This window comes from Babylonia areolata, chromosome 19 (genome assembly GCF_041734735.1).
Source record: "Babylonia areolata isolate BAREFJ2019XMU chromosome 19, ASM4173473v1, whole genome shotgun sequence".
Lineage (NCBI taxonomy): Eukaryota > Metazoa > Mollusca > Gastropoda > Neogastropoda > Buccinidae > Babylonia > Babylonia areolata.
In genome coordinates, this window is record NC_134894.1 from 64,322,501 (window position 1) to 64,350,315 (window position 27,815).

At 42.2% G+C, this 27,815-nt stretch overlaps 1 protein-coding gene across 1 annotated transcript; it reads left to right on the plus strand.

Moving 5' to 3' along the window:
• On the plus strand, positions 1 to 26,811 carry LOC143293944 (melanotransferrin-like). The gene is made up of 14 exons (XM_076605337.1): positions 1 to 129; positions 2,103 to 2,244; positions 3,347 to 3,471; positions 5,374 to 5,472; positions 8,188 to 8,346; positions 10,716 to 10,915; positions 11,494 to 11,821; positions 12,506 to 12,752; positions 13,960 to 14,075; positions 15,608 to 15,724; positions 17,714 to 17,887; positions 19,330 to 19,524; positions 22,246 to 22,321; positions 26,417 to 26,811. Exons 1-14 carry the CDS (start codon positions 69 to 71, stop codon positions 26,664 to 26,666), a joined length of 2,289 nt encoding a protein of 762 aa, XP_076461452.1. The 5' UTR covers positions 1 to 68; the 3' UTR covers positions 26,667 to 26,811.
• The last annotated feature ends 1,004 nt before the right edge of the window (positions 26,812 to 27,815 follow it).

Genomic DNA, 27,815 nt, shown 5'->3' on the forward strand with positions numbered 1-27,815 from the left:
GGTGAGTGACACAGAGCATGGCGGAAGCGACAGCGTCAACAAGAACACGATTTTGAAGAAGACCAATCATGGATTTCAAATCAATTCTGCTTTTCGGCGCTGCTTGTCTTGCGTTCGTAGAAAGCCGACGTAAGTATTATGATTTGATATTGACCTGTGTTGTCGATCGCGTGATGTTTTACTTGAGTAGAGTCCTTGTCTTCTTCAGTGATATACTTACAACTTCACTTCCGCAAGTTTTGTTACCTGGTTTTTTGCTCAGGTAATTTCCTACTTCCAATAAATACCTATATGAGGGATGTGGTGGACAGATTAGTTCAGACTGACTCTAGTTAAATCCGCCAAACCCGAGTCTTTATCGTCAGTTCGAGATAGATGACGAAAACAAAATCACGAAATTTAATTTTCACATCTGTGTCAACCCAAAAGTTCATTATGTGCCTTTCACAGATCCACATCCAGATCTATTTAGATCAAAGACTATGGTATAGCTGTAAGAAACTTGCATAAGGCCCAAAACAAAGTGCCGAATAAACTGAACAAAAAAAGGAAAATAGAAATTAATGATATGTCTGTTATTTGACTCTTTCTCAATCAAACTTATGACACAGTTGTTGGCCATCAGACTTGATCAGATCGCATTTCTCATTGTATTTTACTGGTGTGGGGAAGGTAAGATCCTCACAGGCATGACTATTTCACAGACATTGATTATTTGAAAAAAATGTATTGAAAACATACACCTGACAATAATTTCATTTTGATTTATTGAAATTGTCAGTATATTGTATGAAAATTATTTAGTTTCAAATTTTAAAAAAAGTGATGAAAAGTTGTCTGTACATGTACACACACACATGTATACATTTATATCACGTGAACACACACACACACACACACACATGATACTAATATGTCTTAATCATTTAATGTGTTGTTGTTGATGAGCGGAGGCTTATATTCTACTCTTTGTGATGCAAGCCTGTTGAGAACATAATGAATATTATTAGATTACGTGTGACACTTGAGCTGAGTAAACTTTTGAAACAGTTATGATTTGAAAAGAGTGTACTGGTAATGAATCCATCTTTAATTATTATTAATGATGATGAAATGAGAAATGACTCAACACATTTGTGATGATTTTGGTGTGTTCTTTAAGTGATGTCTGGTTCCTTGGTGTGCTTTTTTTGACCATGGTGAATGTGATGTACTGTGTTTTGCCGTGATTTTGTGCCTTTGTGATTTGATGTTTCAGTTTCAGTAGCTCAAGGAGGCGTCACTGCATTCGGACAAATCCATATACGCTACACTACATCTGCTAGGCAGATACCTGACCAGCAGCATAACCCAACGTGCTTAGTCAGGCCTTGAGGGGAAAAAAAAGTAAATAAATAATAGATAACTACATAAAAAAAGAACTACTATTATTAGTATTAATGATAATAACATGTATAAGGCGCAAAAACTTGATGAAGTCAACTATAAGCGTAAAAAAAAAAATAAAAAAAAAGTTTTGATACACCTCAATCAAAACCAGTGAACTTTATGAGACCAGCTGTGACAGCGGCAATGCTCAAACAATGCAAGTCATTGCCGGATTCCAGTGTCACGGTTAGCACACCCTTGACAAATAAATGTAGGTTAATTGTGTTTGCTTATTTATTTATTTATTTTTTTTTTTTTTTCAAGGCCTGACTAAGTGCGTTGGGTTACGCTGCTGGTCAGGCATCTGCTTGGCAGATGTGGTGTAGCGTATATGGATTTGTCCGAACGTAGTGACGCCTCCTTGAGCTACTGATGCTGATACTGATACTGTGATTTGAGATTGTGATGGTGCCTGTGTTGATTTACATATTTTATAATTTATGTTACTTAGTCTTAAATGTTATGTATTTATTTTAGCCATTGTCTTGTGAGACTGTTGACTTTAAACATGTTTTACGTCACTTCGTCTTAAATTTGTAGGTTTTATTATAACATAAAGCTCGGTGAGCCCCATCTGAGATGGGGATACTGTACTATATAAGTCTGCATTTATTGTTATTATTATTATGATGATGATGATTATTATCTTTTTATGCCATATTTGTCCTTTCTAGCGACAAGATGGTGCGTTACCAACAGAGCAGAGCGAGTGAAATGCGACAAGATGAAATACGAGATGCTCCAGCTGAAGTATGCTAATGTGACTGGCAATGAGGCCTTGCCCATGGAGTTCGAGTGTGTCGCCAGGAATGATGTGTGAGTTCAACTGGTCATGAGTGTGTGGCCAGGAATGATGTGTGAGTTCAAACTGGTCATGAGTGTGTCACCAGGAATGATGTGTGAGTTCAAACTGGTCATGAGTGTGTGGCCAGGAATGATGTGTGAGTTCAAACTGGTCATGAGTGTGTGGCCAGGAATGATGTGTGAGTTCAAACTGGTCATGAGTGTGTGGCCAGGAATGATGTGTGAGTCCAAACTGGTCATGAGTGTGTCACCAGGAATAATGTGTGAGTTCAACTGGTCATGAGTGTGTGGCCAGGAATAATGTGTGAGTTCAAACTGGTCATGAGTGTGTGGCCAGGAATAATGTGTGAGTTCAAACTGGTCATGAGTGTGTGGCCAGGAATGATGTGTGAGTTCAAACTGGTCATGAGTGTGTGGCCAGGAATGATGTGTGAGTTCAAACTGGTCATGAGTGTGTGGCCAGGAATGATGTGTGAGTTCAAACTGGTCATGAATTATATGCAAGTTTCTTTGCCAAGATTTTGCCTGGTGTTACTCGGCAGAAGAGTGTTAAAGGATAATTTTGATAGATACACTCGATCCTTTGTTATGTGTGTGGGTGTGGGTGGGAGGATGGGGGGGTGGGAGGGGGATGGTTAGTGGGGTGATGTGAGCGTGTGTGTGTTTATGTGAGTGTGTGGAGGAGGTGAATTTGTGTATGTCTGTGTGTGTGTGTGTGTATGTGGTATGTGTATGCGTGTGAGGGGGTGAGTGTGTGTGTGAGGTGCTGGGGGGGGGGGGGGGAGTGTGTGTGTGTATTTGTGAGCATGTGTCTTTATGTGTGTATGAGTGAGTGCGTGTGTGTGTGTATGTGTGCATGTGTGCGTGTGTGTGTGTGTGTGTGTGATAATTAAATTTCAAATTCTCAACTTAAGATTTCAAGATATTGTAAAACAGTCTGTGATAGAAAGCTTGGTTTTAAAATGATGCTGCTGTTAAATATTTGCGTCTGCTTCCTTCCGCAAAAAAAAAGAAAAAGAAACAAGTTCTGAACAAATGTGGTGTGTGGTATATGGATCAGTCCTCTCACTTTGACACTCCCTTGAAACTGAAACTGAAACTGAAACGTGTGCAGGTTTGAGTGCATGGAGGCCATTGAAATGGACAACGCTGACCTGATGACCTTGGACTCGGGTCAAGGTTACTTTGCCGGCCGCCAGCACAACATGAGGCCTTTGATGGTGGAGAACTACGACACTGGTGAGTTATAAACTTATATATGTGACATTATTTTTTGGGGGGCTGTTTTTGTGTGGTGATATTGGGAGAACGATGACACTGGTAAATTATGTGTGACATTATTTGTTGGGGTTGTTTTTTGGATGGTGATACTGGGAGCACAGTAGTTATGGGGGTTGGTTCATTGTGTGGTGATATTGGGAGGACAATGGTTGTCATTGGGATGGTTCATTGTGTGGTGATATTGGGAGGACAGTGGGTGTCATTGGGGTTGGTTAGTGGTTCATTGTGTGGTGATATTGGGAGGACAGTGGTTGTCATAGGGGCTGGTTCATTGTGTGGTGATATTGGGAGGACAATGGGTGTCATAGGGGCTGGTTCATTGTGTGGTGATATTGGGAGGACAATGGTTGTCATTGGGATGGTTCATTGTGTGGTGATATTGGGAGGACAGTGGGTGTCATTGGGGTTGGTTCATTGTGTGGTGATATTGGGAGGACAATGGTTGTCATTGGGGCTGGTTAGTGGTTCATTGTGTGGTGATATTGGGAGGACAATGGTTGTCATTGGGGTTGGTTCATTGTGTGGTGATATTGGGAGGACAATGGTTGTCATTGGGGCTGGTTAGTGGTTCATTGTGTGGTGATATTGGGAGGACAATGGTTGTCATTGGGGCTGGTTAGTGGTTCATTGTGTGGTGATATTGGGAGGACAGTGGTTGTCATTGGGGCTGGTTCATTGTGTGGTGATATTGGGAGGACAATGGTTGTCATTGGGGCTGGTTAGTGGTTCATTGTGTGGTGATATTGGGAGGACAATGGTTGTCATTGGGGCTGGTTAGTGGTTCATTGTGTGGTGATATTGGGAGGACAATGGTTGTCATGGGGGCTGGTTCATTGTGTGGTGATATTGGGAGGACAATGGGTGTCATTGGGGCTGGTTAGTGGTTCATTGTGTGGTGATATTGGGAGGACAATGGGTGTCATTGGGGCTGGTTAGTGGTTCATTGTGTGGTGATATTGGGAGGACAATGGGTGTCATTGGGGCTGGTTAGTGGTTCATTGTGTGGTGATATTGGGAGGACAGTGGTTGTCATGGGGGCTGGTTCATTGTGTGGTGATATTGGGAGGACAATGGTTGTCACTGGGGCTGGTTAGTGGTTCATTGTGTGGTGATATTGGGAGGACAATGGTTGTCATTGGGGCTGGTTAGTGGTTCATTGTGTGGTGATATTGGGAGGACAATGGGTGTCATTGGGGCTGGTTAGTGGTTCATTGTGTGGTGATATTGGGAGGACAGTGGGTGTCATTGGGGCTGGTTAGTGGTTCATTGTGTGGTGATATTGGGAGGACAATGGGTGTCATTGGGGCTGGTTAGTGGTTCATTGTGTGGTGATATTGGGAGGACAATGGTTGTCATTGGGGCTGGTTAGTGGTTCATTGTGTGGTGATATTGGGAGGACAATGGTTGTCATTGGGGCTGGTTAGTGGTTCATTGTGTGGTGATATTGGGAGGACAATGGTTGTCATTGGGGCTGGTTAGTGGTTCATTGTGTGGTGATATTGGGAGGACAGTGGGTGTCATTGGGGTTGGTTCATTGTGTGGTGATATTGGGATGGTTGCCTATTCCAAATGATTATTCATATTATGTTCCCATTAAGCAGAGTACATTACAGTACATTATCAGATATGAGGCACTGGTGTAAGGTATCCATTTGCATGTTCTTTCACTTCGATAAGATATGAACAAATTACATCAAGCATTGAAGTTGCAGTTTATTTTCTTTAATGTACGTATATATTCCAATACATGTTAACATGTATTTATAGGTTAATATTTATCATATTTTTAGGTGTTGAATGCATTTATATTTAAATCGATATGTTGCATCATGTTTGACTCATCTCACTCTTATTTTTCAGTACCCAATTTCCGACCCACATATTATTCTGTGGCCATGATCAGGGCTAATTCCAACGTTCAGCTGGACAATTTGAATTCAAAGAGCGTCTGCTTTCCCAGTAAGTGATTTCTTTTTAATACAGAGAGTAATGTAATACAGTGAGTTCATTATTGTGTACAAGGCTTCTTTGTCACTCTTGGGACACATGTAAAATTCCCTCTCTGTTTTAAGTTTCAAATAAAAAACAAGAGAAAACATAAACTGCAAGACGCAAAGAAATATATACATGTATTCATAGACCACAACAAAAAAAAAAAAAAAAAAAAAATCAGTCACTGTCAAAATGACAGGACAATTTTTAATCATTGTGGGTTGTTGTTGTTTTTTTTAAAGATATTTTCTTTTGTTAGTACTCACAACAGAAGTGGGAATAGATAAAAGGCTTTACTTATTTATATATGGAATGACATCCTTGGCAATACTTCAGAAAATGATCCACTATAGTAATAAAGATCCACTATAGTATGAACTAAAATACAAAAAACAAAACAAACTTACCATAGCATTAGGTTTGAACCATCACTATTGTACATCAAAATGTCACAATACAAATACAATTAAATTCACAGGACAACAAGAATGTTTCATGTAAAGTGTGGTGTTTCCGTTTAGTGCTTCTGTTGTACATAAGGAAGGTGGTAGAATGTTTCATATAAAGTGTGGTGTTTCTGTTTAGTACTTCTGTTGTACATAAGGAAGGTGGTAGAATGTTTCATATAAAGTGTGGTATTTCCGTTTAGTGCTTCTGTTGTACATAAGGAAGGTGGTAGAATGTTTCATATAAAGTGTGGTATTTCCGTTTAGTATTTCTGTTGTACATAAGGAAGGTGGTAGAATGTTTCATATAAAGTGTGGTGTTTCTGTTTAGTGCTTCTGTTGTACATAAGGAAGGTGGTAGAATGTTTCATATAAAGTGTGGTGTTTCCGTTTAGTGCTTCTGTTGTACATAAGGAAGGTGGTAGAATGTTTCATATAAAGTGTGGTATTTCCGTTTAGTACTTCTGTTGTACATAAGGAGGGTGGTAGAATGTTTCATATAAAGTGTGGCATTTCCGTTTAGTACTTCTGTTGTACATAAGGAAGGTGGTAGAATGTTTCATATAAAGTGTGGTATTTCCGTTTAGTGCTTCTGTTGTACATAAGGAGGGTGGTAGAATGTTTCATGTAAAGTGTGGTATTTCCGTTTAGTACTTCTGTTGTACATAAGGAAGGTGGTAGAATGTTTCATATAAAGTGTGGTGTTTCTGTTTAGTGCTTCTGTTGTACATAAGGAAGGTGGTAGAATGTTTCATATAAAGTGTGGTGTTTCTGTTTAGTGCTTCTGTTGTACATAAGGAAGGTGGTAGAATGTTTCATGTAAAGTGTGGTGTTTCTGTTTAGTGCTTCTGTTGTACATAAGGAAGGTGGTAGAATGTTTCATATAAAGTGTGGTGTTTCCGTTTAGTGCTTCTGTTGTACATAAGGAGGGTGGTAGAATGTTTCATATAAAGTGTGGTGTTTCCGTTTAGTGCTTCTGTTGTACATAAGGAGGGTGGTAGAATGTTTCATATAAAGTGTGGTATTTCCGTTTAGTGCTTCTGTTGTACATAAGGAGGGTGGTAGAATGTTTCATATAAAGTGTGGTGTTTCTGTTTAGTGCTTCTGTTGTACATAAGGAGGGTGGTAGAATGTTTCATGTAAAGTGTGGTGTTTCTGTTTAGTGCTTCTGTTGTACATAAGGAGGGTGGTAGAATGTTTCATATAAAGTGTGGTATTTCCGTTTAGTACTTCTGTTGTACATAAGGAAGGTGGTAGAATGTTTCATATAAAGTGTGGTATTTCCGTTTAGTACTTCTGTTGTACATAAGGAGGGTGGTAGAATGTTTCATATAAAGTGTGGCATTTCCGTTTAGTACTTCTGTTGTACATAAGGAAGGTGGTAGAATGTTTCATATAAAGTGTGGTGTTTCCGTTTAGTGCTTCTGTTGTACATAAGGAAGGTGGTAGAATGTTTCATGTAAAGTGTGGTATTTCTGTTCTGTACTCTGTTGTACATAAGGAAGGTGGTAGAATGTTTCATATAAAGTGTGGTATTTCTGTTCTGTACTCTGTTGTACATAAGGAAGGTGGTAGAATGGTGAAGACACTTACCTGTCAGTCAGTGTCCATGAGGGTGGGGGTTCAAATCCTAGTCTCACCCTTTCTCCCATGTTTGACTGGAAGTGATGGCCTAGAGGTAACGCGTCTGCCTAGGAAGCCAGAGAATCTGAGTGTGCTGGTTCAAATCACGTCTCAGCCGCCGATATTTTCTCCCCCTCCACTAGACCTTGAGTGGTGGTCTGGACACTAGTCATTCGGATGAGACGATAAACTGAGGTCCCGTGTGCAGCATGTACTTAGCGCATGTAAAAGAACCCACGGCAACACAAGGGTTGTTCCTAGCAAAATTCTGTAGAAAAATCCACTTCGATAGGAAAAGCAAATAAAACTGCACACAGGAAAAAAAAAAAAAAAAAAAAAAAAAGGGTGGCGCTGTAGTATGGCGACGCGCTCTCCCTGGGGAGAGCAGCCTGAATTTCACACAGAGAAATCTGTTGTGATAAAAAGAAATAGAAATAGAAATATATATATATATATATATATATATTCAATGCCTGACTAAGGGTGTTGGGTTATGCTGCTGGTCAGGCATCTGCCTAGCAAATGTGGTGTTGTGTATATGGATTTGTTTGAAGGCAGTGATGCCTCCTTGTGAAAGTGATTGTAGCAAGTGTGGTCATCTTTGTTTTGCCAGGCATCGGGACAAGTGCTGGGTGGCTGTACCCAGTCTCCAAGCTGATCAACGAGAAATTCATCACCATATTTGAATGCAACGCCATTGTCAAGGCCGTCAGTACCTTCTTCAGAGAGATGTGTCTGCCAGGAGCTCTGACTTCCTTTTATAACCCCTTTGGTAAGACAGAGAGCTTCTGTTTGTGATATTACAGTTTTTGGTAAGACAGAGAGCTTCTGTTGGTAACATTACAGTTTTTGGTAAGACAGAGAGCTTCTGTTGGTAATAGTACAGTTTTTGGTAAGACAGAGAGCTTCTGTTGGTAACATTACAGTTTTTGGTAAGACAGAGAGCTTCTGTTGGTAATAGTACAGTTTTTGGTAAGACAGAGAGCTTCTGTTTGTGATGTTACAGTTTTTGCTGTCATACCTTCCATGCTTCCCATTGGCATCAATGAGAACTCCCATGCTGCTTTTTGAATCATTTGTGTAAACAAAGTGAGGCAGTGTTTTAACCCAGTGTTTGGTTGTTTGTGTGTGTGTGTGTGTGTGTGTAAACTTTAACATTGCCATTTAATTACACATACTTAACCATGACCCACTAGTGCAGACTCCGGCAGGGGTCTGACATTCCTCTCCTGTGCAAACTACTATCCGCCTATGCAGAGAAAACGAAAGTAGCTACGGCCGATAACCTCCCGGAAGTAGGTAACCTCCCCTTTGCCCCCCTGACTAGCGCCCTCTTTTTCCGGCAGCCATCTTGACTCCTGTTCCTGTGCTTTTCATACGGCTAAGTTGTTTTTTTTTCTCGTATTTTCTGTCTGTCTGTCGATTCTCTGGCGTTCTTGTTTTTTGTCAAATTATGTCTTCAACCAGGTCACATAATAATATGGCTCGATTGGGCAATCGGCCTATGCCTTTTTTCTCTGGCAATACTTTGTCTGCCAATACCAAATTTGTCTTAAACATAGCATGGAAAAAAATCTTCACATTCATACCAATATCAGGCTGTAAGTCTCCCGAATCTAACTGGTTTTTCCGAATCATTAATGGTTTATTTTGTTGAGGTTTGTTCTGAAATCTGAAAATTCTAAAAACCGCTTCACACTGAGTTAGGCCTACTAGAAGGTAGGTTGTGTTTGAAGATGACATGACCTTGTTTTTCTCGTTCTCAATTAAAAGGAAAGAAATACAAATTCTGGACAGAACACATGTGTGTGGTTCATCCGTCGGGATCGACGAGGACCATCTAGTCATCCTGGGGGTGGGTGGGTTGGGCTCTGTGGGTGCGCAGATGACTGGTCAGGCCAATCCGCGCCTGGAAGGTTCTGACGCAGTGTGGACAGGGGATGGTGGCGGCTGTCGGGGACTTGCTGGCACTGCTTTTCCTGGCCTGTCTGCGTTGTTCTGCTGCAGCGATTCAGTTGGCCTCACAGGATTTTGCACGTTTGTGGACAGCTGAACGCCACTTTGGTCTGTCCATTGCATTCAGCTCAGAGAAGCTTTCAGAGTGTCTTTGCGGCACTTCTTTTGGCCTCCATGGGAGCGCTTGCCATGTTGGAGTTCACCATACAGCAGTTTCTTGGGGAGCCGGTGGTCTGGCATGCGAACTATATGGCCTGGATCAAGAGAACACATACAGTAATACTAACTACACCATCGATGTGTATAGTGCATACAGATATTCTAAAGTGGACTCTGAATTAACTGGTATGAACATGAAAGAAAAATTGAATCGATCGTTTCTTTCAGCTCATTGTAGGCCGACTGGTTCGTACAGATCTAGAGATCTGCCATGTGTTGCTTTGTGCTTGAAGGGATAGCAAAGTCTCCTTTACTGCTGAAATAAAAGAATAATTGAGATATAATAAAACAAACAAAAAACATGATTTAAATGGCATTATTATGTCCACTACAATTACATCTGTTTATCGCACAAAGAGAAAACGTCAACATAGCTTTAAGTATTAAATTTAATCAAATGACATCAGATGCGCTGCAGCAATGGGGATTAGTCTGCTTGGTTTGGAACTAAACATGCATGGTTTGATCCCGCTCACATACTTTTTTTCCCCCCAGCTTATCTCATATATCATATTTAATACAGAGCACTTTCAACAATTTTTAAAATCTTTCTCCTCATGATTCCTTGACTGGATAAAGCGCGAAGCACAAGTGAGTCTTGAAGGCTTTGCCTCTTGTCGAAGTATTAATATAGCTGTTATGCTATCATTTTCATGTGCCTGTGGTCTGCCCAGTCCACCAGATGCATTCTGATTCCTCAAGGATAAAACCCTTCTTTTATTGGTCACTGCTTTCCCGCCACATCCAGCTTATCTCATTACCCTGGTAAAATAAAATTTCGTTTCGTTTCTCTCTCATCATCATCATCCATGATATCCTCCTCCTTCATTATTCATGGGCTGCAACTCCCATGTTCACTCATATGTACACGAGTGGGGTTTTCCATGTATGACTGTTTTAACCCCACCATGTAGGCAGCCATACTCTGTTTTCGGGGGTATCCATGAAGTGAATGCGGTGTTTCAGGCAACAATCCCACGGATGTATGCAAGCTGTGCACGGGGCAGAACGAGGAGTTTTGCACCACCAGCGACAAACGAGCTGGCTTCGATGGCGCCTTCCGCTGTGTGGCAGACGGCGCCGGAGATCTTACCTTCCTCCGTCATGACACCATCCAACAGATGACTGACCCCGTCATGAACCCTGGCACCACTTATGTAAAAGAGGTGGGTTGTCATTTGCATATTTCTTCTTCTGCGTTCGTGGGGCTGCAACTTCCCACGTCCACTCGTTTACAACACTCATAATTTGTTCTACCCCTGGTATGAGTTAACTCCTACCTTGATCACTTCCCCTGTGCACCTGGTGCAAGTATTCTGGTACCAATGCACTGTTCTAGTTTCATGTATTCTTAGTTGGTGCAGTTAGCATTTTAAACTGAGCTGTTTATGGATTCCAGAAGCATGAAAACAAAGCTTTCTTCTGACGGATTACATTAACAATTCTCCATTGATTTTCGCTGTTTTAGTGAAAACCCCTACTTTTTGCTGCAGTGGTCTCATGTAGTGCTGGTCCAGGGATGTTGTAGCAGGCTTGTAGCTGTTTTGGGATGTGCATGCTGGGTTTGTTTTTGTTTCCACAACAAGAGTCGGGGATTTAGACTGTTGTGCTGCAATTGTTTAGTTTCTGCTTGAAGCACAACTGTTTGAACATTCTCTTTTCAGGATTTTAGATTGTTGTGCCCTGATTGTATATCTTCTGCCTTAAAATTTTAATCACAACCATTTTGAAATTCTCCTTTCAGGACTTCCGCCTCCTGTGCCCTGATCGCAGCACCAGGTCAGTGGATGAGTATTTGCAGTGCAACTGGGGTGAGCTCCCTTCCCACATGATCATGACCTCGGCCGTGCGTGACGCTCCCGTCATCGCCGGCTACAAGGCGTTCCTGAAGCGCGCCGTGGAGTGGTTTGGACCCGGCGGGACGTACGAGGACAAGTTTCAGATCTTCAAGTCCAATGAGACGTACGACACGGACGAGTTTGACTTTGTCCTGGAGCGTAAGAACCAGATGTTCTCTGACCAGACCAAACGTCTGGAGGACATTGGTGATCAGACCTACTTTGAGTGGGTTGGTGAGTGAACTGCTGCTGGCTGTGCTGTTGTGATCTGTTGTGTCTTTAATTCTATCATTTCCAGTCTCTGCATCTCTCGTTTTTTTATCATACTTTAGAAAAGATTAGAATATGTCTTAATTACCAAGTGTACCGGGGTCACAAGGAATATTGGGGTGGGGTGGGGGGGGGGGATAGTACATTAAAAGGTGCAGACATAAATCGAAAATCATATACAAACACAGATATATTTGAATGTATAATTCATTTCTACAAGGAGGAAGATTGCAGAATGGTAAAGACGCTTGTCTGCCAATACAGAGAGTCTGTGAGGGGTGTAGGTTCGAATCCCACGCAGCAGAGATAGTGTAGTGTATATGGATTTGTTCGAATGCAGTGACGCCTCCTTGAAGATCTGAAACTGAAACTTTTTTACCTTTAACTTTTTTTTAACATAATGTTTGGTTGCTAAAGGCATGTGAAAATTTGTTACCTTTAACCTAATGTTTTAACCTTTAATCGAATGTTTCATTGCTTATGGCATGTTAGAATTCTTTTTACTTTTAAACGAATGTTTTGTTGCTAATGGGATGTGAGAATTTTCTTACCTTTAACGTAACATTTCGTTTCTAATGTCATGTGAGCATTTTTTTTTTCACCTTTCACCTTTTATAACCTAACGTCTCGTTGTGCTTCCCCCCTCAGGGAGTGACTTCGACCAGGTGCTGGACAGAATGAACCACTGCCCGTCAGAGGCCGTGCGCTGGTGCGTCATCTCAGAGGCGGAGAAGCTCAAGTGCGAGTCGATGCTGCTGGCCTTCAAGGCCAAGGACCTGAAGCCGGAGCTGGACTGCCTCTTCGGGGGCAACACCACCACCTGCATGGAGATGATCCAGCAGGGTGACGCCGACCTCATCAACCTGGATGCTGGTGACATCTACATCGCTGGGCGGTGGGTGTCGTAGGATGTTGGGGGGTTTGGTGTGGGGGGTATGGGGGGTTTGGGGGTTTGGGGTGGGAGGGTGCATGTTGATGATCCAGCAGGGTGACGCCGACCTCATCAACCTGGATGCTGGTGACATCTACATCGCTGGACGGTGGGTGTCGTAGGATGTTGGGGGGTTTGGTGTGGGGGGTTTGGGTGTTGGGGGTTTGGGGTGGGAGGGTGCATGTTGATGATCCAGCAGGGTGACGCCGACCTCATCAACCTGGATGCTGGTGACATCTACATCGCTGGGCGGTGGGTGTCGTAGGATGTCAGGGGGTTTGGTGTGGGGGGTTTGGGTGTTGGGGGTTTGGGGTGGGAGGGTGCATGGAGATGATCCAGCAGGGCGACGCCGACCTCATCAACCTGGATGCTGGTGACATCTACATCGCTGGGCGGTGGGTGTCGTAGGATGTTGGGGGGTTTGGGTGTTGGGGTGGGAGGGTGCATGGAGATGATCCAGCAAGGCGATGCTGACCTCAACAAGTTGGTTGCTGGTGATTGGGGTGTGAGAGTGGGAGGGTGGGGGCATGGAAGAGGGGAGATTTAGTTTTGTATTGTGTTGTATTACTTTTCATCACAGCGTATTCCCCCTGAAAACGGAGTATGACTGCCTGCATGGCGTGGATGAAAACAGTCACACAGGTAAAAGGGCACTCGTGTAGACATAGGAGTGGAAATGGGAGTCGCAGAATAAAATGACAACAGATTTCACTGTGTGAAATGTGGGCTGCTCTCCCTGGGGACAGCGTGTCGCTACATTGCAGTGCCACCTTTTTACCACTTTTTTGTTTCTTTCTGTGTGCAAGTCTATTTGTTTGACGATAAAAACAGTTTTTTCTGCAAAGATTTTTTTTCCATGAACAACCCTTTTTGTTGCTATTGGTTCTTTTATGTGTGCTACGTGCATGCTGCACACGGGACCTCAGTTTATCATCTGATCCTGGTGACTAGTACCCAGACCACCTGTCAAGTTCTTGTGGAGGGAGGAAGGATAATCCCAGTCCATGTATGGGACTGGAACCTGTGACCACTGCCTTCCCAGTCAGGTGCATTACCACTCGGCCACCGCTCATCCTTTTGATTCACAGTCATGTACGTGTGTGTGAATGACCCGTGTGAAAGCGTCTGCATAAGAAGATGCCTAACACCCCCTCTGTCTGTGTTAACGCAGGCGGTTCGGTTTGGTGCCGATAGCAGCGGAGGATTACGGTGACATGAGCATGAAGTTCAAAGTGGTGGCTGTTGCCAGGAAGACGGATAAATCCACCACACTCTTCAACATGAAAGGTAAGGAGTTGCCACTACTAATGATATTGATATTTAATTACACATACTTAACCGTGACCCACCTTGATATTGATATTAGTGATAATAATGATAATGATGATTGTAATAGTTCAGCCATTGTCTGCTCTGTGTCTCAATTTTTTATCCCAGTTTTGGAACAGAAATGATTTTTTTTTTTCATCTTTTGAAGTTGATTTATGTATTTATACTGTTACATAATTGTTGGGATTTGGGTTGTTTTTTTTTAAAGAGGTTTTAATTTGATATATTTTTTACTTATTTTTAATTTGTTTTACATGTACAAAAAAAACATATTCAGGTAATATCAACATAAATAGATAAATTGACACATATATCATTATGTATCTTATTTATTGATTTATACTTTTATTCATAAGCTGTTTAATAATGTCTGAAGATTCCTTAGATTTTTTTTCATAGATTTCACAAAACTTCTTTGCTGCATTTGTGGAAAAAAACAACAACAACCCAGTTCCCAGATTTTGTGATTTCTTTCTCTTGTAAAATCTTTTTGTGTTGTTTCAGTGACATCTTTCACAGGTATTTGTACTGCATTGCATTACTTTCTTGTCACAACACATTTCTCTGTGTGAAATTTGGGGTGATCTCCCTTGGGAGAGTATGTCGCCACATTGCAGCGCCACCTGTATTAAAAAGAAATGTCTGGAAGTGTATTTGTTTTGCCATAAAAGTGGATTCTTCTGCATAATTTTGCCAGCGGACAATCCCTTTGTTGTTGTTGGCTGTTTTACATGTGCTCAGCTCATGCTGCACACGGGACCTCAGTTTACTGTTTATTCAAATGACTACGAAAATCACAACCACACCACCATCTGAAAAGAGTGTTGGTGCAGTACAGTTAAAGGGGAGATGATTCTTCCTGTCCACAGAGATTTCGCTGTAATTTGTTAGGCTTGATCACAGATTGTTCCAATGTTACGCCAACATCAGAATTGTTCTAATGACTGCATTTTCGACCACATAGCATGGCCACATACTTTCCTGTTGTAACATTTCCCGGATACTCTAGACCTATCAGTCATGAGGCTAGGGCAGTCACCACGTACTTTCCTGTTGTAACATTTCCCAGATGCTCTAGACCTATCAATCACGAGGCCAGGAGCCACTACTAACCTTGGTCTCACGTGATGATGCTCAGCTAATTGTGTGCATGTTTACATTGAAACAGCATTGCGTGGACCAGTCAGTTTGTTTGTATGCCTTGTAGGTCAAATGTCAGTTTGCTGATTTGGCTCGGAGTCCCGAGTGTTCCTACCAAATTTAGAATGTTCATACTGTTGATGTTGATAGATCTCATTAAGTTTCTTTATTCTTTGTGAGTTGCGCCCCTTTCTTTTCCCTTGCATGGCGTCTATATGTCGGAAACAATAAACCGTTGCTGTGTATCATATCTGCCTGTCCCGCGTTTCTGTGTGAGAACGCGAAGCTCAACACATACTAAATTTCCTGATTGTTGACTTGACAGCAGTTGGCATGTGTGTGTCCACCAGATAAGAGAGCCTGCCAGCCAGGGATTGGACGGGGGGATGGGTGGATTGTGCCCCTCAACATCTACATTGAGACGGAACAGTTTCTGCCTGATGACTGCTCCATCTTTGACAACATTGGTAGGACTTTGTTGCTTTGCTTTCTGGAGTGCTCTGATTGTGATGATGATGATGATGATATCACCACCATCACTGCTACTACTACCATTACTACTATGTACATTTGTATATTAAAGTGTATGTATGCATTGTGTGTGTGTGTGTGTGTGTGTGTGTGTGTATTCAGTTTGTTAGTCAGATTTTGGTGTGTGTGCGTAACATTGATGTAATGTGTTATGTAAACAAAAGTGTTTTGTAAAGCACCTAGAGCAGATTTCTGGATAGTCTGCTATATATGTATCCATTATTATTGTTTAGTAGTTATTGTTTTGTGTCGTGTTTTGCTGTTGGTTGACTTATATTGAAATCAATCTTTTTTATCCAAAGCACATGCACAAAACAAAGTGAAAAGGCGTGGCCATGTTGGTACTAAGTTCACTGACGTCAGAATATTACGGTTTTTCTGATTGGCTCTTCAATATAAGTCAACCAATTGCAAAACACGACACAGGTGTTTACCCACCGCTCAACTGGTGGCTAGGCATTATGTCATTTTTCTCTACCACTGGTAAAGCGGTGGTCAGGGCTCAAAGGGTTAATAATCATGAACAATCATGTCATCCATCAAAAGTATGGACAAGTAAAATGAAACAGAGAGAGAGAGAGAGAGGGGTGATTCGTAATTGCTCTTTGATATAGTTTAGCTTTGTTTGATTCTTTTGAAACTGTTGACTTTTCTTGGTAATGTGGAATATTCTTAGATGTATCAGTGTAATTTTGTATGATCACTTGAACACTGAAGATTAATCAGCTGGACTGGACTGGACTCAACGTCTTGACGTGATGTGACCTGATCTGACTGCAATTGACGGGACTTGCCTTGAATTGTCTTGAATTGATTCAACTCAGATTAACTTGTCTTGTCTCAAATTGACTTGACCTAATCTGACCTGATCTGACTTGACTTGTCTTGAGTTGACTTCACTTGATTCAACTCGAATTGACTTGATTTGACCTCACCTGACCTGACCTGACTTGACATTGATTTGATTTGACACAGCACACAATCACACGGTGCATCCTACGTTTCTTCTCTGTGCCTTCAGGCCAGCTGTTTGTGTGGACAACCTGACATCACGGGATTTGACCTGACCTGACCTCATTTGACATTGATTTGATTTGACACAGCACACAATCACACGGTGCATCCTACGTTTCTTCTCTGTGCCTTCAGGCCAGCTGTTTGTGTGGACAACCTGACATCACGGGATTTGACCTGACCTGACCTCATTTGACATTGATTTGATTGGACACAACACACAATCACACGGTGCATCCTACGTTTCTTCTCTGTGCCTTCAGGCCAGCTGTTTGTGTGGACAACCTGACATCACGGGATTTGACCTGACCTGACCTCATTTGACATTGATTTGATTTGACACAACACACAATCACACGGTGCATCCTACGTTTCTTCTCTGTGCCTTCAGGCCAGCTGTTTGTGTGGACAACCTGACATCACGGGATTTGACCTGACCTGACCTCATTTGACATTGATTTGATTGGACACAACACACAATCACACGGTGCATCCTACGTTTCTTCTCTGTGCCTTCAGGCCAGCTGTTTGTGTGGACAACCTGACATCACGGGATTTGACCTGACCTGACCTCATTTGACATTGATTTGATTGGACACAACACACAATCACACGGTGCATCCTACGTTTCTTCTCTGTGCCTTCAGGCCAGCTGTTTGTGTGGACAACCTGACATCACGGGATTTGACCTGACCTGACCTCATTTGACATTGATTTGATTGGACACAACACATGATCATATGGTCCATCCTGCATTTTCTCTGTCTCTCCAAAGGCCAGCTGTTTGTGTGGCTGACCTGACCTCACTGGACCTGACCTGACCCAAATTCACTTCCCGACCTGACATTGACTTGATTTGACACGACACATTATCACAGTCCGTCCTGTGTTTCCTCTCTGTCTCCCCCCAGGCCAGCTGTTTGTGCGGAGCTGTATCCCGGGGTCGCTGGACAGAGAGTACAACCCGGGCCAGTCGCCCATCAACCTGTGTGAGGGCTGTGCCTCTGGCGGTTACAGGAAGTGTCAGCGAAACAGCGAGGAGCAGTACTACGGCGCCAGTGGCTCCTTCCGCTGCCTTGTGGAGAGTGAGGACTTGCTGGTTCTGTCCCTGTCTTGGCTTCATAATGATGATGATGATGCTGATACTGCCCCTGCTACAGCTGATAATGATAATGATGATGATCAGGATAATAATGATGATGATGCTGATACTGCCCCTGCTACAGCTGATAATGATAATGATGATGATCAGGATAACAATGATGATGATGCTGATCAGGATAATAATGATAAGGATGATGATCAGGATAACAATGATGATGATAATGATACTGCCCCTGCTACAGCTGATAATGATAATGATGATGATCAGGATAACAATGATGATGATGCTGATACTGCCCCTGCTACAGCTGATAATGATAATGATGATGATCAGGATAATAATGATGATGATGCTGATACTGCCCCTGCTACAGCTGATAATGATAATGATGATGATCAGGATAACAATGATGATGATAATGATACTGCCCCTGCTACAGCTGATAATGATGATGATCAGGATAACAATGATGATGATAATGATACTGCCCCTGCTACAGCTGATAATGATAATGATTATGATAAAGATAATAATGATGATTATGATAATGATAATGTGTATTTTGTATTTGTATTTCTTTTTATCACAACAGATTTCTCTGTGTGAAATTGGGGCTGCTCTCCCCATGGAGAGCGCATCACTATACTACAGCGCCACCCATATTTTTGTATTTTTTCCTGCGTGCAGTTTTATTGTTTTTCCTATTCAAGTGGATTTTTCTACAGAATTTTGCCAGGAACAGCCCTTTTGTTGCCGTGGGTTCTTTTATGTGTACTAAGTGCATGCTGCACATGGGACTTCAGTTTATCGTCTCATCCGAATGACTAGCGTCCAGACCGCCACTCAAGGTCTAGTAGAGGGGGAGAAAATATCGGTGGCTGAGCTGTGATTCAAACCAGCGCGCTCAGATTCTCTGGCTTCCTAGGCGGATGCGTTACCTCTAGGCCATCACTCCACTAATAATGATACTGCCACTGCTACTAATGATAATAATTATGATGATGATGATTATGATACTGCAACGGCTAGTAGTGATGATGATGACAATGATGATGATGATGATGATAATGATACTGCCACTTATGATGATGATGATGATGACAGTAATAATAATAATTTGATGTTCTGCTTAAACGAAGGGGGTTCTGGCACAAGCAGGTCTGCACAATATGTTGACCTAGGAGATCAGCAAAAATCTCCACCCTTTTGCCCACCAAGCACTGTTACCAAGATTTGAACCCAGGACCCTCAGATTGAAAGTCCAACGCTTTAACCACTGGGCCACTCAGCGCCCATTGTTGAAAGGAGATAATTGGGCTGCACCTTCCTATTCCAAGCCCAGAGCACAGCAAATATGAAATCATTGCCCTGACAGCTGTGAAAGATTATGGGACCTTTCAACTGTTTTTTTCCTTACACCAGAGGGCGGTGATGTGGCCTTTGTACGTCATCTGACTGTTCGGGACAACACCGACGGGCGAAACCATGCCATCTGGGCCAGGAACCGTCGGTCCGACGACTACGAGCTGATGTGCAAAGACGGCCGACGTCTGAACATCGATCACTTTGAGGAGTGCCATTTGGGGGAGGTGCCCTCCAACGCCATCGTGACGTCAGGTCAGTGCTGCTGATTGGTTTCTGGTTTTCTTTGGGGTGTGTGCTGTTTGGGGGAGGTGCCCTCCAACGCCATCATGACGTCAGGTCAGTGCTGATGATTGGTTTCTGGTTTTCTTTGGGGTGTGTGCTGTTTGGGCTTTGTGGGGGGTGAGCAAATGAGGGAGGGGGTGTGTTGTGTTGTGTGTGTGTGTGAGAGTGTGTGTGTGTGTGTGTGTGTCTGTGCTGTGTGTGTGCTGTGTGTGTTTGCATACATATGCACTTGTGTTGGCGTGAGAGCCTACCAGCTGTCCAAGGCCATTGTGATCTCAGGTGAGTTTTACTGATCAATTCATTTCAGGTTTGTTCAGTGTGTGTGTGTGTGTGTGTGTGTGTGTGTGTGTGGTGTGTGTGTGTGTTTGTGTGTGTGTGTGTGTAAGTGTGTGTGTAAATGTGTGTGTGTGTGTGTGTAAGTGTCTGTGTTTGTGTGTGTGTGTGTGTGTGTGTGTGCACATGTGCTCTTGTGATAGTGTTAGAGCCTGCCGTAGGGCATCTTTGTAAAGTGGACGTGACAGAAGGGTTGTTTACCTGCACTTGTCTTCCTTCTCTGTTTTTAAAAGCGAATATGTGAAATGCTTTTATTTGAGAACATATGTTTATTACTCTTGTTTAATCAAGTTATCCGCGCGTGTGGGGTGGGTGGTGGTGGGTGGGGGGGTGCGGTGCGGGTGTGTGCTGATTATCTGATTGTGGTTTTCCGCAGTTCATCTTTATTCTTATCTGTCTATTATAATCAATGCGCAGTATAGTAGGCTATTTATAATTATATTCAAATAATGTTTCTTAATTCTTTCTGTTTTTACATTAAGAATACTAGTTATTACCTGCAGTGTGTGGATGTATGTATGAAACGATGTATGTGATATTATTTTACCTTTTTATCTTCGTAATATTTGTAGGGGCTGTTGTTGGCTTTTACAGTTATGGTCCCCATGTTGTTTACTTGTTTATGTTGTGATAATGCACCTGGCCAAATTTCTCCAGTTGGAGATAATAAAATTATTCTTATCTTATCTTATCTTATCTTATCTTATGTTCTGTTTGATGAGCTGATTGAATGATTAATCTCCTTCTCTGAGATGCTGCTGTGTTTAATGAACTGATTGAATGATTAATCTCCTTCTCTGAGATGCTGCTGTGTTTAATGAACTAATTGAATGATTAATCTCCTTCTCTGAGATGCTGCTCTGTTTAATGAACTGATTGAATGATTAATCTCCTTCTCTGAGATGCTGCTCTGTTTAATGAACTGATTGAATGATTAATCTCCTTCTCTGAGATGCTGCTGTGTTTGATGAACTGATTGAATGATTAATCTTCTTCTTCTGATGAATTGATTGAATGATTAATCTTCTTCTTCTTCTTCATTCTTGGGCTGCAGCTCCCACATTCACCCCTATGTAAACCAGTGGATTTTTACATGTATTACTGTTTTTACCCTGCATGTAGGCAGCCATACTCCGTTTTCAGGGAAGTGCATGCTGGGTATGTTCTTGTTTTCATAACCCACCGAACCACTGACATGGATTACAGGATCTTTAATGTGCGTATTTGATCTTCCGTATGCGTATAAACATAAGGGGGTTCAGGCACAAGCAGGTCTGCACATATGCTGACCTGAGAGATCTGAAAAATCTCCACCCTTTACCCACCAGGCCCTATTACCAAGATTTGAACCCAGGATCCTCAGATTGAAAGTCTAATATATGCACTGTTTCTGTGATTTTGTGTCAGGTGGCAATAATGATCTGTTTGATTAATGAATTCATTGATAAGTTAATGCACTATTACTGTGCTCTTGTGTTAAGGTGGCGGTACTGTTCTGTTTGATGAACTAATTGGGTGATTAATGACTGCACTATTTGTGTGCTCTGTGTTAAGGTGGCTGTACTGTTCTGATTGATGAACTAATTGGGTGATTAATGACTGCACTATTTGTGTGCTCTGTGTTAAGGTGGCTGTACTGTTCTGATTGATGAACTAATTGAGTGATTAATGACTGCACTATTTGTGTGCTCTGTGTTAAGGTGGCTGTACTGTTCTGATTGATGAACTAATTGGGTGATTAATGACTGCACTATTTGTGTGCTCTGTGTTAAGGTGGCTGTACTGTTCTGTTTGATGAACTAATTGAGTGATTAATGACTGCACTATTTGTGTGCTCTGTGTTAAGGTGGCTGTACTGTTCTGTTTGATGAACTAATTGAGTGATTAATGACTGCACTATTTGTGTGCTCTGTGTTCAGGTGGCTGTACTGTTCTGATTGATGAACTAGATTGAGTGATTAATGACTGCACTATTTGTGTGCTCTGTGTTAAGGTGGCTGTACTGTTCTGATTGATGAATTGATTGAGTGATTAATGACTGCACTATTTGTGTGCTCTGTGTTAAGGTGGCTGTACTGTTCTGATTGATGAATTGATTGAGTGATTAATGACTGCACTATTTGTGTGCTCTGTGTTAAGGTGGCTGTACTGTTCTGATTGATGAACTAATTGAGTGATTAATGACTGCACTATTTGTGTGCTCTGTGTTCAGGTGGCTGTACTGTTCTGATTGATGAATTGATTGAGTGATTAATGAATGCACGATTTGTGTGCTCTGTGTTCAGGTGGCAGTACTGTTCTGTTTGATGAATTGATTGAGTGATTAATGAATGCACTATTTGTGTGCTTTGTGTTCAGGTGGCAAGACCACACGACAGAAAGACATCATATGGAATGTACTGAACTATGGCCAGCAGTTCTTCTCCTCAGATATGTAAGTCATTTTGTGTGTGTGTGTGTCACTGTGTGTGTGTGTGTGTGTGTGTCACTGTGTGTGTGTGTGTGTCACTGTGTGTGTGTGTGTGTCACTGTGTGTGTGTGTGTGTGTGTCACTGTGTGTGTGTGTGTGTGTCACTGTGTGTGTGTGTGTGTGTGTGTGTGTCACTGTGTGTGTGTGTGTGTGTGTGTCACTGTGTGTGTGTGTGTGTCACTGTGTGTGTGTGTGTGTCACTGTGTGTGTGTGTGTGTGTGTGTGTGTGTCACTGTGTGTGTGTGTGTGTGTGTGTGTGTGTGTGTGTGTGTGTGTGTGTGTGTGTGTGTGCTTTCAGTTGATTATTTCACAATGTAGTGATGTTATCCTTCACCCAGTTGTCCTATCCTTAGTAGATACTGTGAAACCATACTGATGCCTCACATTTTAGGATCACAGCCCTCACTGTGAAACCATACTGGTGCCTCACATTTCAGGATTACAGCCCTCACTGTGAAACCATACTGATGCCTCACATTTCAGGATTACAGCCCTCACTGTGAAACCATACTGATGCCTCACATTTCAGGATTACAGCCCTCACTGTGAAACCATACTGATGCCTCACATTTCAGGATTACAGCCCTCACTGTGAAACCATACTGATGCCTCACATTTTAGGATTACAGCCCTCATTGTGAAACCATACTGATGCCTCACATTTCAGGATCACAGTCCTCACTGTGAAACCATACTGATGCCTGACATTTCAGGATCACAGTCCTCACTGTGAAACCATACTGATGCCTGACATTTCAGGATCACAGTCCTCACTGTGAAACCATACTGGTGCCTCACATTTCAGGATCACAGTCCTCATTGTGAAACCATACTGATGCCTCACATTTCAGGATCACAGCCCTCACTGTGAAACCATACTGATGCCTCACATTTCAGGATCACAGCCCTCACTGTGAAACCATACTGATGCCTCACATTTCAGGATTACAGCCCTCACTGTGAAACCATACTGATGCCTCACATTTCAGGATTACAGCCCTCACTGTGAAACCATACTGATGCCTCACATTTCAGGATCACAGTCCTCACTGTGAAACCATACTGATGCCTCACATTTCAGGATCACAGTCCTCACTGTGAAACCATACTGATGCCTCACATTTCAGGATCACAGCCCTCACTGTGAAACCATAGTGATGCCTCACATTTTAGGATTACAGCCCTCACTGTGAAACCATACTGATGCCTCACATTTTAGGATTACAGCCCTCACTGTGAAACCATACTGATGCCTCACATTTCAGGATTACAGCCCTCACTGTGAAACCATACTGATGCCTCACATTTCAGGATTACAGCCCTCACTGTGAAACCATACTGGTGCCTCACATTTCAGGATTACAGCCCTCACTGTTAAACCATACTGATGCCTCACATTTCAGGATCACAGTCCTCACTGTGAAACCATACTGGTGCTTCACATTTCAGGATGACAGCCCTAACTATTAAACCATACTGATGCCTCACATTTCAGGATCACAGTCCTCATTGTGAAACCATAGTGATGCCTCACATTTCAGGATCACAGTCCTCACTGTGAAACCATACTGATGCCTCACATTTTAGGATTACAGCCCTCACTGTGAAACCATACTGATGCCTCACATTTCAGGATTACAGCCCTCACTGTGAAACCATACTGATGCCTCACATTTCAGGATCACAGTCCTCACTGTGAAACCATACTGGTGCCTCACATTTCAGGATTACAGCCCTCACTATTAAACCATACTGGTGCCTCACATTTCAGGATGACAGTCCTCACTGTGAAACCATACTGGTGCCTCACATTTCAGGATGACAGCCCTAACTATTAAACCATACTGGTGCCTCACATTTCAGGATGACAGCCCTAACTATTAAACCATACTGGTGCCTCACATTTCAGGATGACAGCCCTCACTGTGAAACCATACTGATGCCTCACATTTCAGGATCACAGTCCTCACTGTGAAACCATACTGATGCCTCACATTTCAGGATTACAGCCCTCACTGTGAAACCATACTGATGCCTCACATTTCAGGATTACAGCCCTCACTGTGAAACCATACTGATGCCTCACATTTCAGGATTACAGCCCTCACTGTGAAACCATACTGGTGCCTCACATTTCAGGATTACAGCCCTCACTGTGAAACCATACTGATGCCTCACATTTCAGGATCACAGCCCTCACTGTGAAACCATACTGGTGCCTCACATTTCAGGATTACAGCCCTCACTGTGAAACCATACTGATGCCTCACATTTCAGGATCACAGTCCTCATTGTGAAACCATAGTGATGCCTCACATTTCAGGATTACAGCCCTCACTATTAAACCATACTGATGCCTCACATTTCAGGATTACAGCCCTCACTGTGAAACCATACTGATGCCTCACATTTCAGGATTACAGCCCTCACTGTGAAACCATAGTGATGCCTCACATTTCAGGATCACAGCCCTCACTGTGAAACCATACTGATGCCTCACATTTCAGGATCACAGCCCTCACTGTGAAACCATACTGATGCCTCACATTTCAGGATTACAGCCCTCACTGTGAAACCATACTGGTGCCTCACATTTCAGGATTACAGCCCTCACTGTGAAACCATAGTGATGCCTCACATTTCAGGATCACAGTCCTCATTGTGAAACCATACTGATGCCTCACATTTCAGGATCACAGTCCTCACTGTGAAACCATACTGGTGCCTCACATTTCAGGATCACAGCCCTCACTGTGAAACCATACTGGTGCCTCACATTTCAGGATCACAGTCCTCACTGTGAAACCATACTGGTGCCTCACATTTCAGGATCACAGCCCTCACTGTGAAACCATACTGGTGCCTCACATTTCAGGATGACAAGCCTCATATTGATGTTTCATATATTCATCTTCTTTTGTCACCACTTTTGTTTTGTTCTTATGTTCTTGAAAGTTTTGTTGCATGTCTGATTATTATGACCAAAATGTGCTATGCTTGATTGATATTAAATCTGTTTCCATGTCTGTTTACAAAAACGATTTACCAAAATGAATGATTTAACAAAAAACAACACAGTATTATAATTCTGTTGTTGCAGTTATGGAGATTTACACATGTTCGGCTCAAGAAACTGGTGCTGGCTGATAATGATAATGATAAAAATGATATAATGATGATAATGACGGTCAATATCTTGTTGCACTTGCAGTGTTGGAGATTTATACATGTTTGGCTCTGCAAATGAGTATTTGGCTATAGGCAATAATGATAATGACGAAAAAAAAGCAACAACAGCAAAAATATTGACAATGATAATGATGATAATCATAATAATAATGATGATGACGATAGTAACAATAATGTTACTAATAATAAATCTGTTGTTGCTGTGTCAGAAATTTCCACTTATTTGACTCTGGTACTGGGCGATAAGTGATAATGATTCTTCTTCTTTGTTCATAGGCTACAACTACCATACTCACTCATACGTACACAAGTGGGCTTTTACGTGTATAACTGTTTTTACTCTGCCATGTAGGCAGCCATACGCTGTTTTCAGGGGTGTGCATGCTTGTTCTTGTTTCCATGGATTGCAGGATCTTTAACGTGCGTATTTGATCTTTTGCCTGCATATACACATGAAGGGGGCTCAGACACAGGCAGGTCTGCACATATGTTGACCTTGAAGATGGCAGAAATCTCCACCCTTTACCCACCAGGCGCCGTTACCAAAATTTGAACCCAGGACCATCAGATTGAAAGTCCAACGCTTTAACTACTGGGATATTGTGCCCATCAGTGATAATGATATGATAATACAATAATACAATAATGATAATACTTTTCTTTGTTGCAGTGACTTCCACATGTTTGACTCAGGCAGCTGGTACTGGGGGATAAGCAATAATGATAAAAGTAATCATAATAATAATACCATAATTCTTTTCTGTGTCACAGATGGAGATTTCCACATGTTTGACTCGTACTCGGCGACAAGCGATAATGATAAAAGTAATGATAATAGAATGATACTAGTACTTTTCAACCACGTTGCAGTGACGGAGACTTCCATATGTTCGACTCTGGCAACTGGTACTCTGACCTGCTGTTCACGGACCCTGCAGTGCGGCTGATGAGAATTCCAGAGGACCGGCAGAACTACAAGACCTGGCTGGGTGAGGACTTCATCGCTCAGATCGAGAACCTCCACAAGTACACCTGCGTCAGTGCAGACAGTGGCGCCTTCATCACTCCCAGCCTCTTTCTGGTTCTGCTGGTGTCGCTTCTGGCCAAGATGATGTCGTAGTCGTGGTGGTGATCGTGGGGCTTTTGTGTGTGTGTGTGTGTGTGTGTGTGTGTGTTTGTGTGTGTTGCTGGATTTGACTTAACAGTGGTGAGAGTTTTTTTTTTGAAGAGTGTTTGAGTGGGTGTGTGCGTGTGTCAGGGGGGGTGGGTTGTGTGTGTGTGTGTGTGTGTGTGTGTGTGTTGCTGGACTTGACTTAACTGTGGTGAGAATTTTTTTTTTTTTTTAGAGTGTTTGAGTGGGGGTGTGCATTGTGCGGTGAAGTGAAGACAAATATTTTTGGCAAAAGAAAAAAAAGAAAAAGGGAACTGACTAAAAATGTTTTTGAAAACAAAGTTAAAGAAATACATTATTGATAATGTCTCCCTTGTATGTGTCTGTCCCTGTTTTATGAGGTGACGCCCCTGTGTGTGTGTGTGTGTGTGTGTCTGTGTCTGTGTGTGTGTGTGTGTGTTGCTGGGCTTGACCTAGAGTAGTGAGAGGTTTTTAAAAGTGTTTGAGTTTGAGCATGTGTCGGGGTGGGTTGGGTGTTTGTGTGTGTGCATGCAGTGTGTGTGTGGTGTATGTGTGTATAAGAGAGAGCGCATGCTGTGGTGATCGATGCATCTGGTAAATGTTTTGGTTTTGAACAACATTCGATTTGCGTCTTTAGTTTGATTCTTCTTGAATAAAGGGAAAGATGATTTAAAGACTTTGTTTACATTTGATGATGGTTCTCAACATCTGTACTCAAAGTTTTAACGTTATATTCTGAAAATTTGTTGGCCGGTTTACTTTCCACTTTTTTTTTTTCATTACTGCCATGGGCTGCTTTCTGTGTGTGTGTGTGTGTGTGTGTGTGTGTGTGTGTGTAGGTGCGTAAGAGCATGTGTGCATGTTGTGTGTCTCTCCCACTTAATGAATTATAACATTTTATTTCAAAGGGTTAGGTTAGTTTCTGTTGGAACCTTCTCAAAGTGACCTTCAAAAGATTTACACAATATATATTTCATTCTGTGTTGTGTCAGTGTATAAACTGTATATATATATATATACAAATTGACACTGCCTGTACAATTGAATAGTTTCTTACCAACTGCTTTTTTTTCCCCTTGAACATATCATTTTATATGCAACTTGCTTTTAAAAGTGTACGTAATCTAGATGGCTTGC

Coding starts and splice junctions, on each gene's coding strand:
- LOC143293944 (XM_076605337.1), top strand. CDS start 69: ATGGATTTCAAATCAATTCTGCTTTTCGGCGCTGCTTGTCTTGCGTTC. Junction 11,822..12,505: donor GACCTACTTTGAGTGGGTTG/GTGAGTGAACTG, acceptor TTCCCCCCTCAG/GGAGTGACTTCGACCAGGTG. Junction 19,525..22,245: donor CAACGCCATCGTGACGTCAG/GTCAGTGCTGCT, acceptor CTTTGTGTTCAG/GTGGCAAGACCACACGACAG.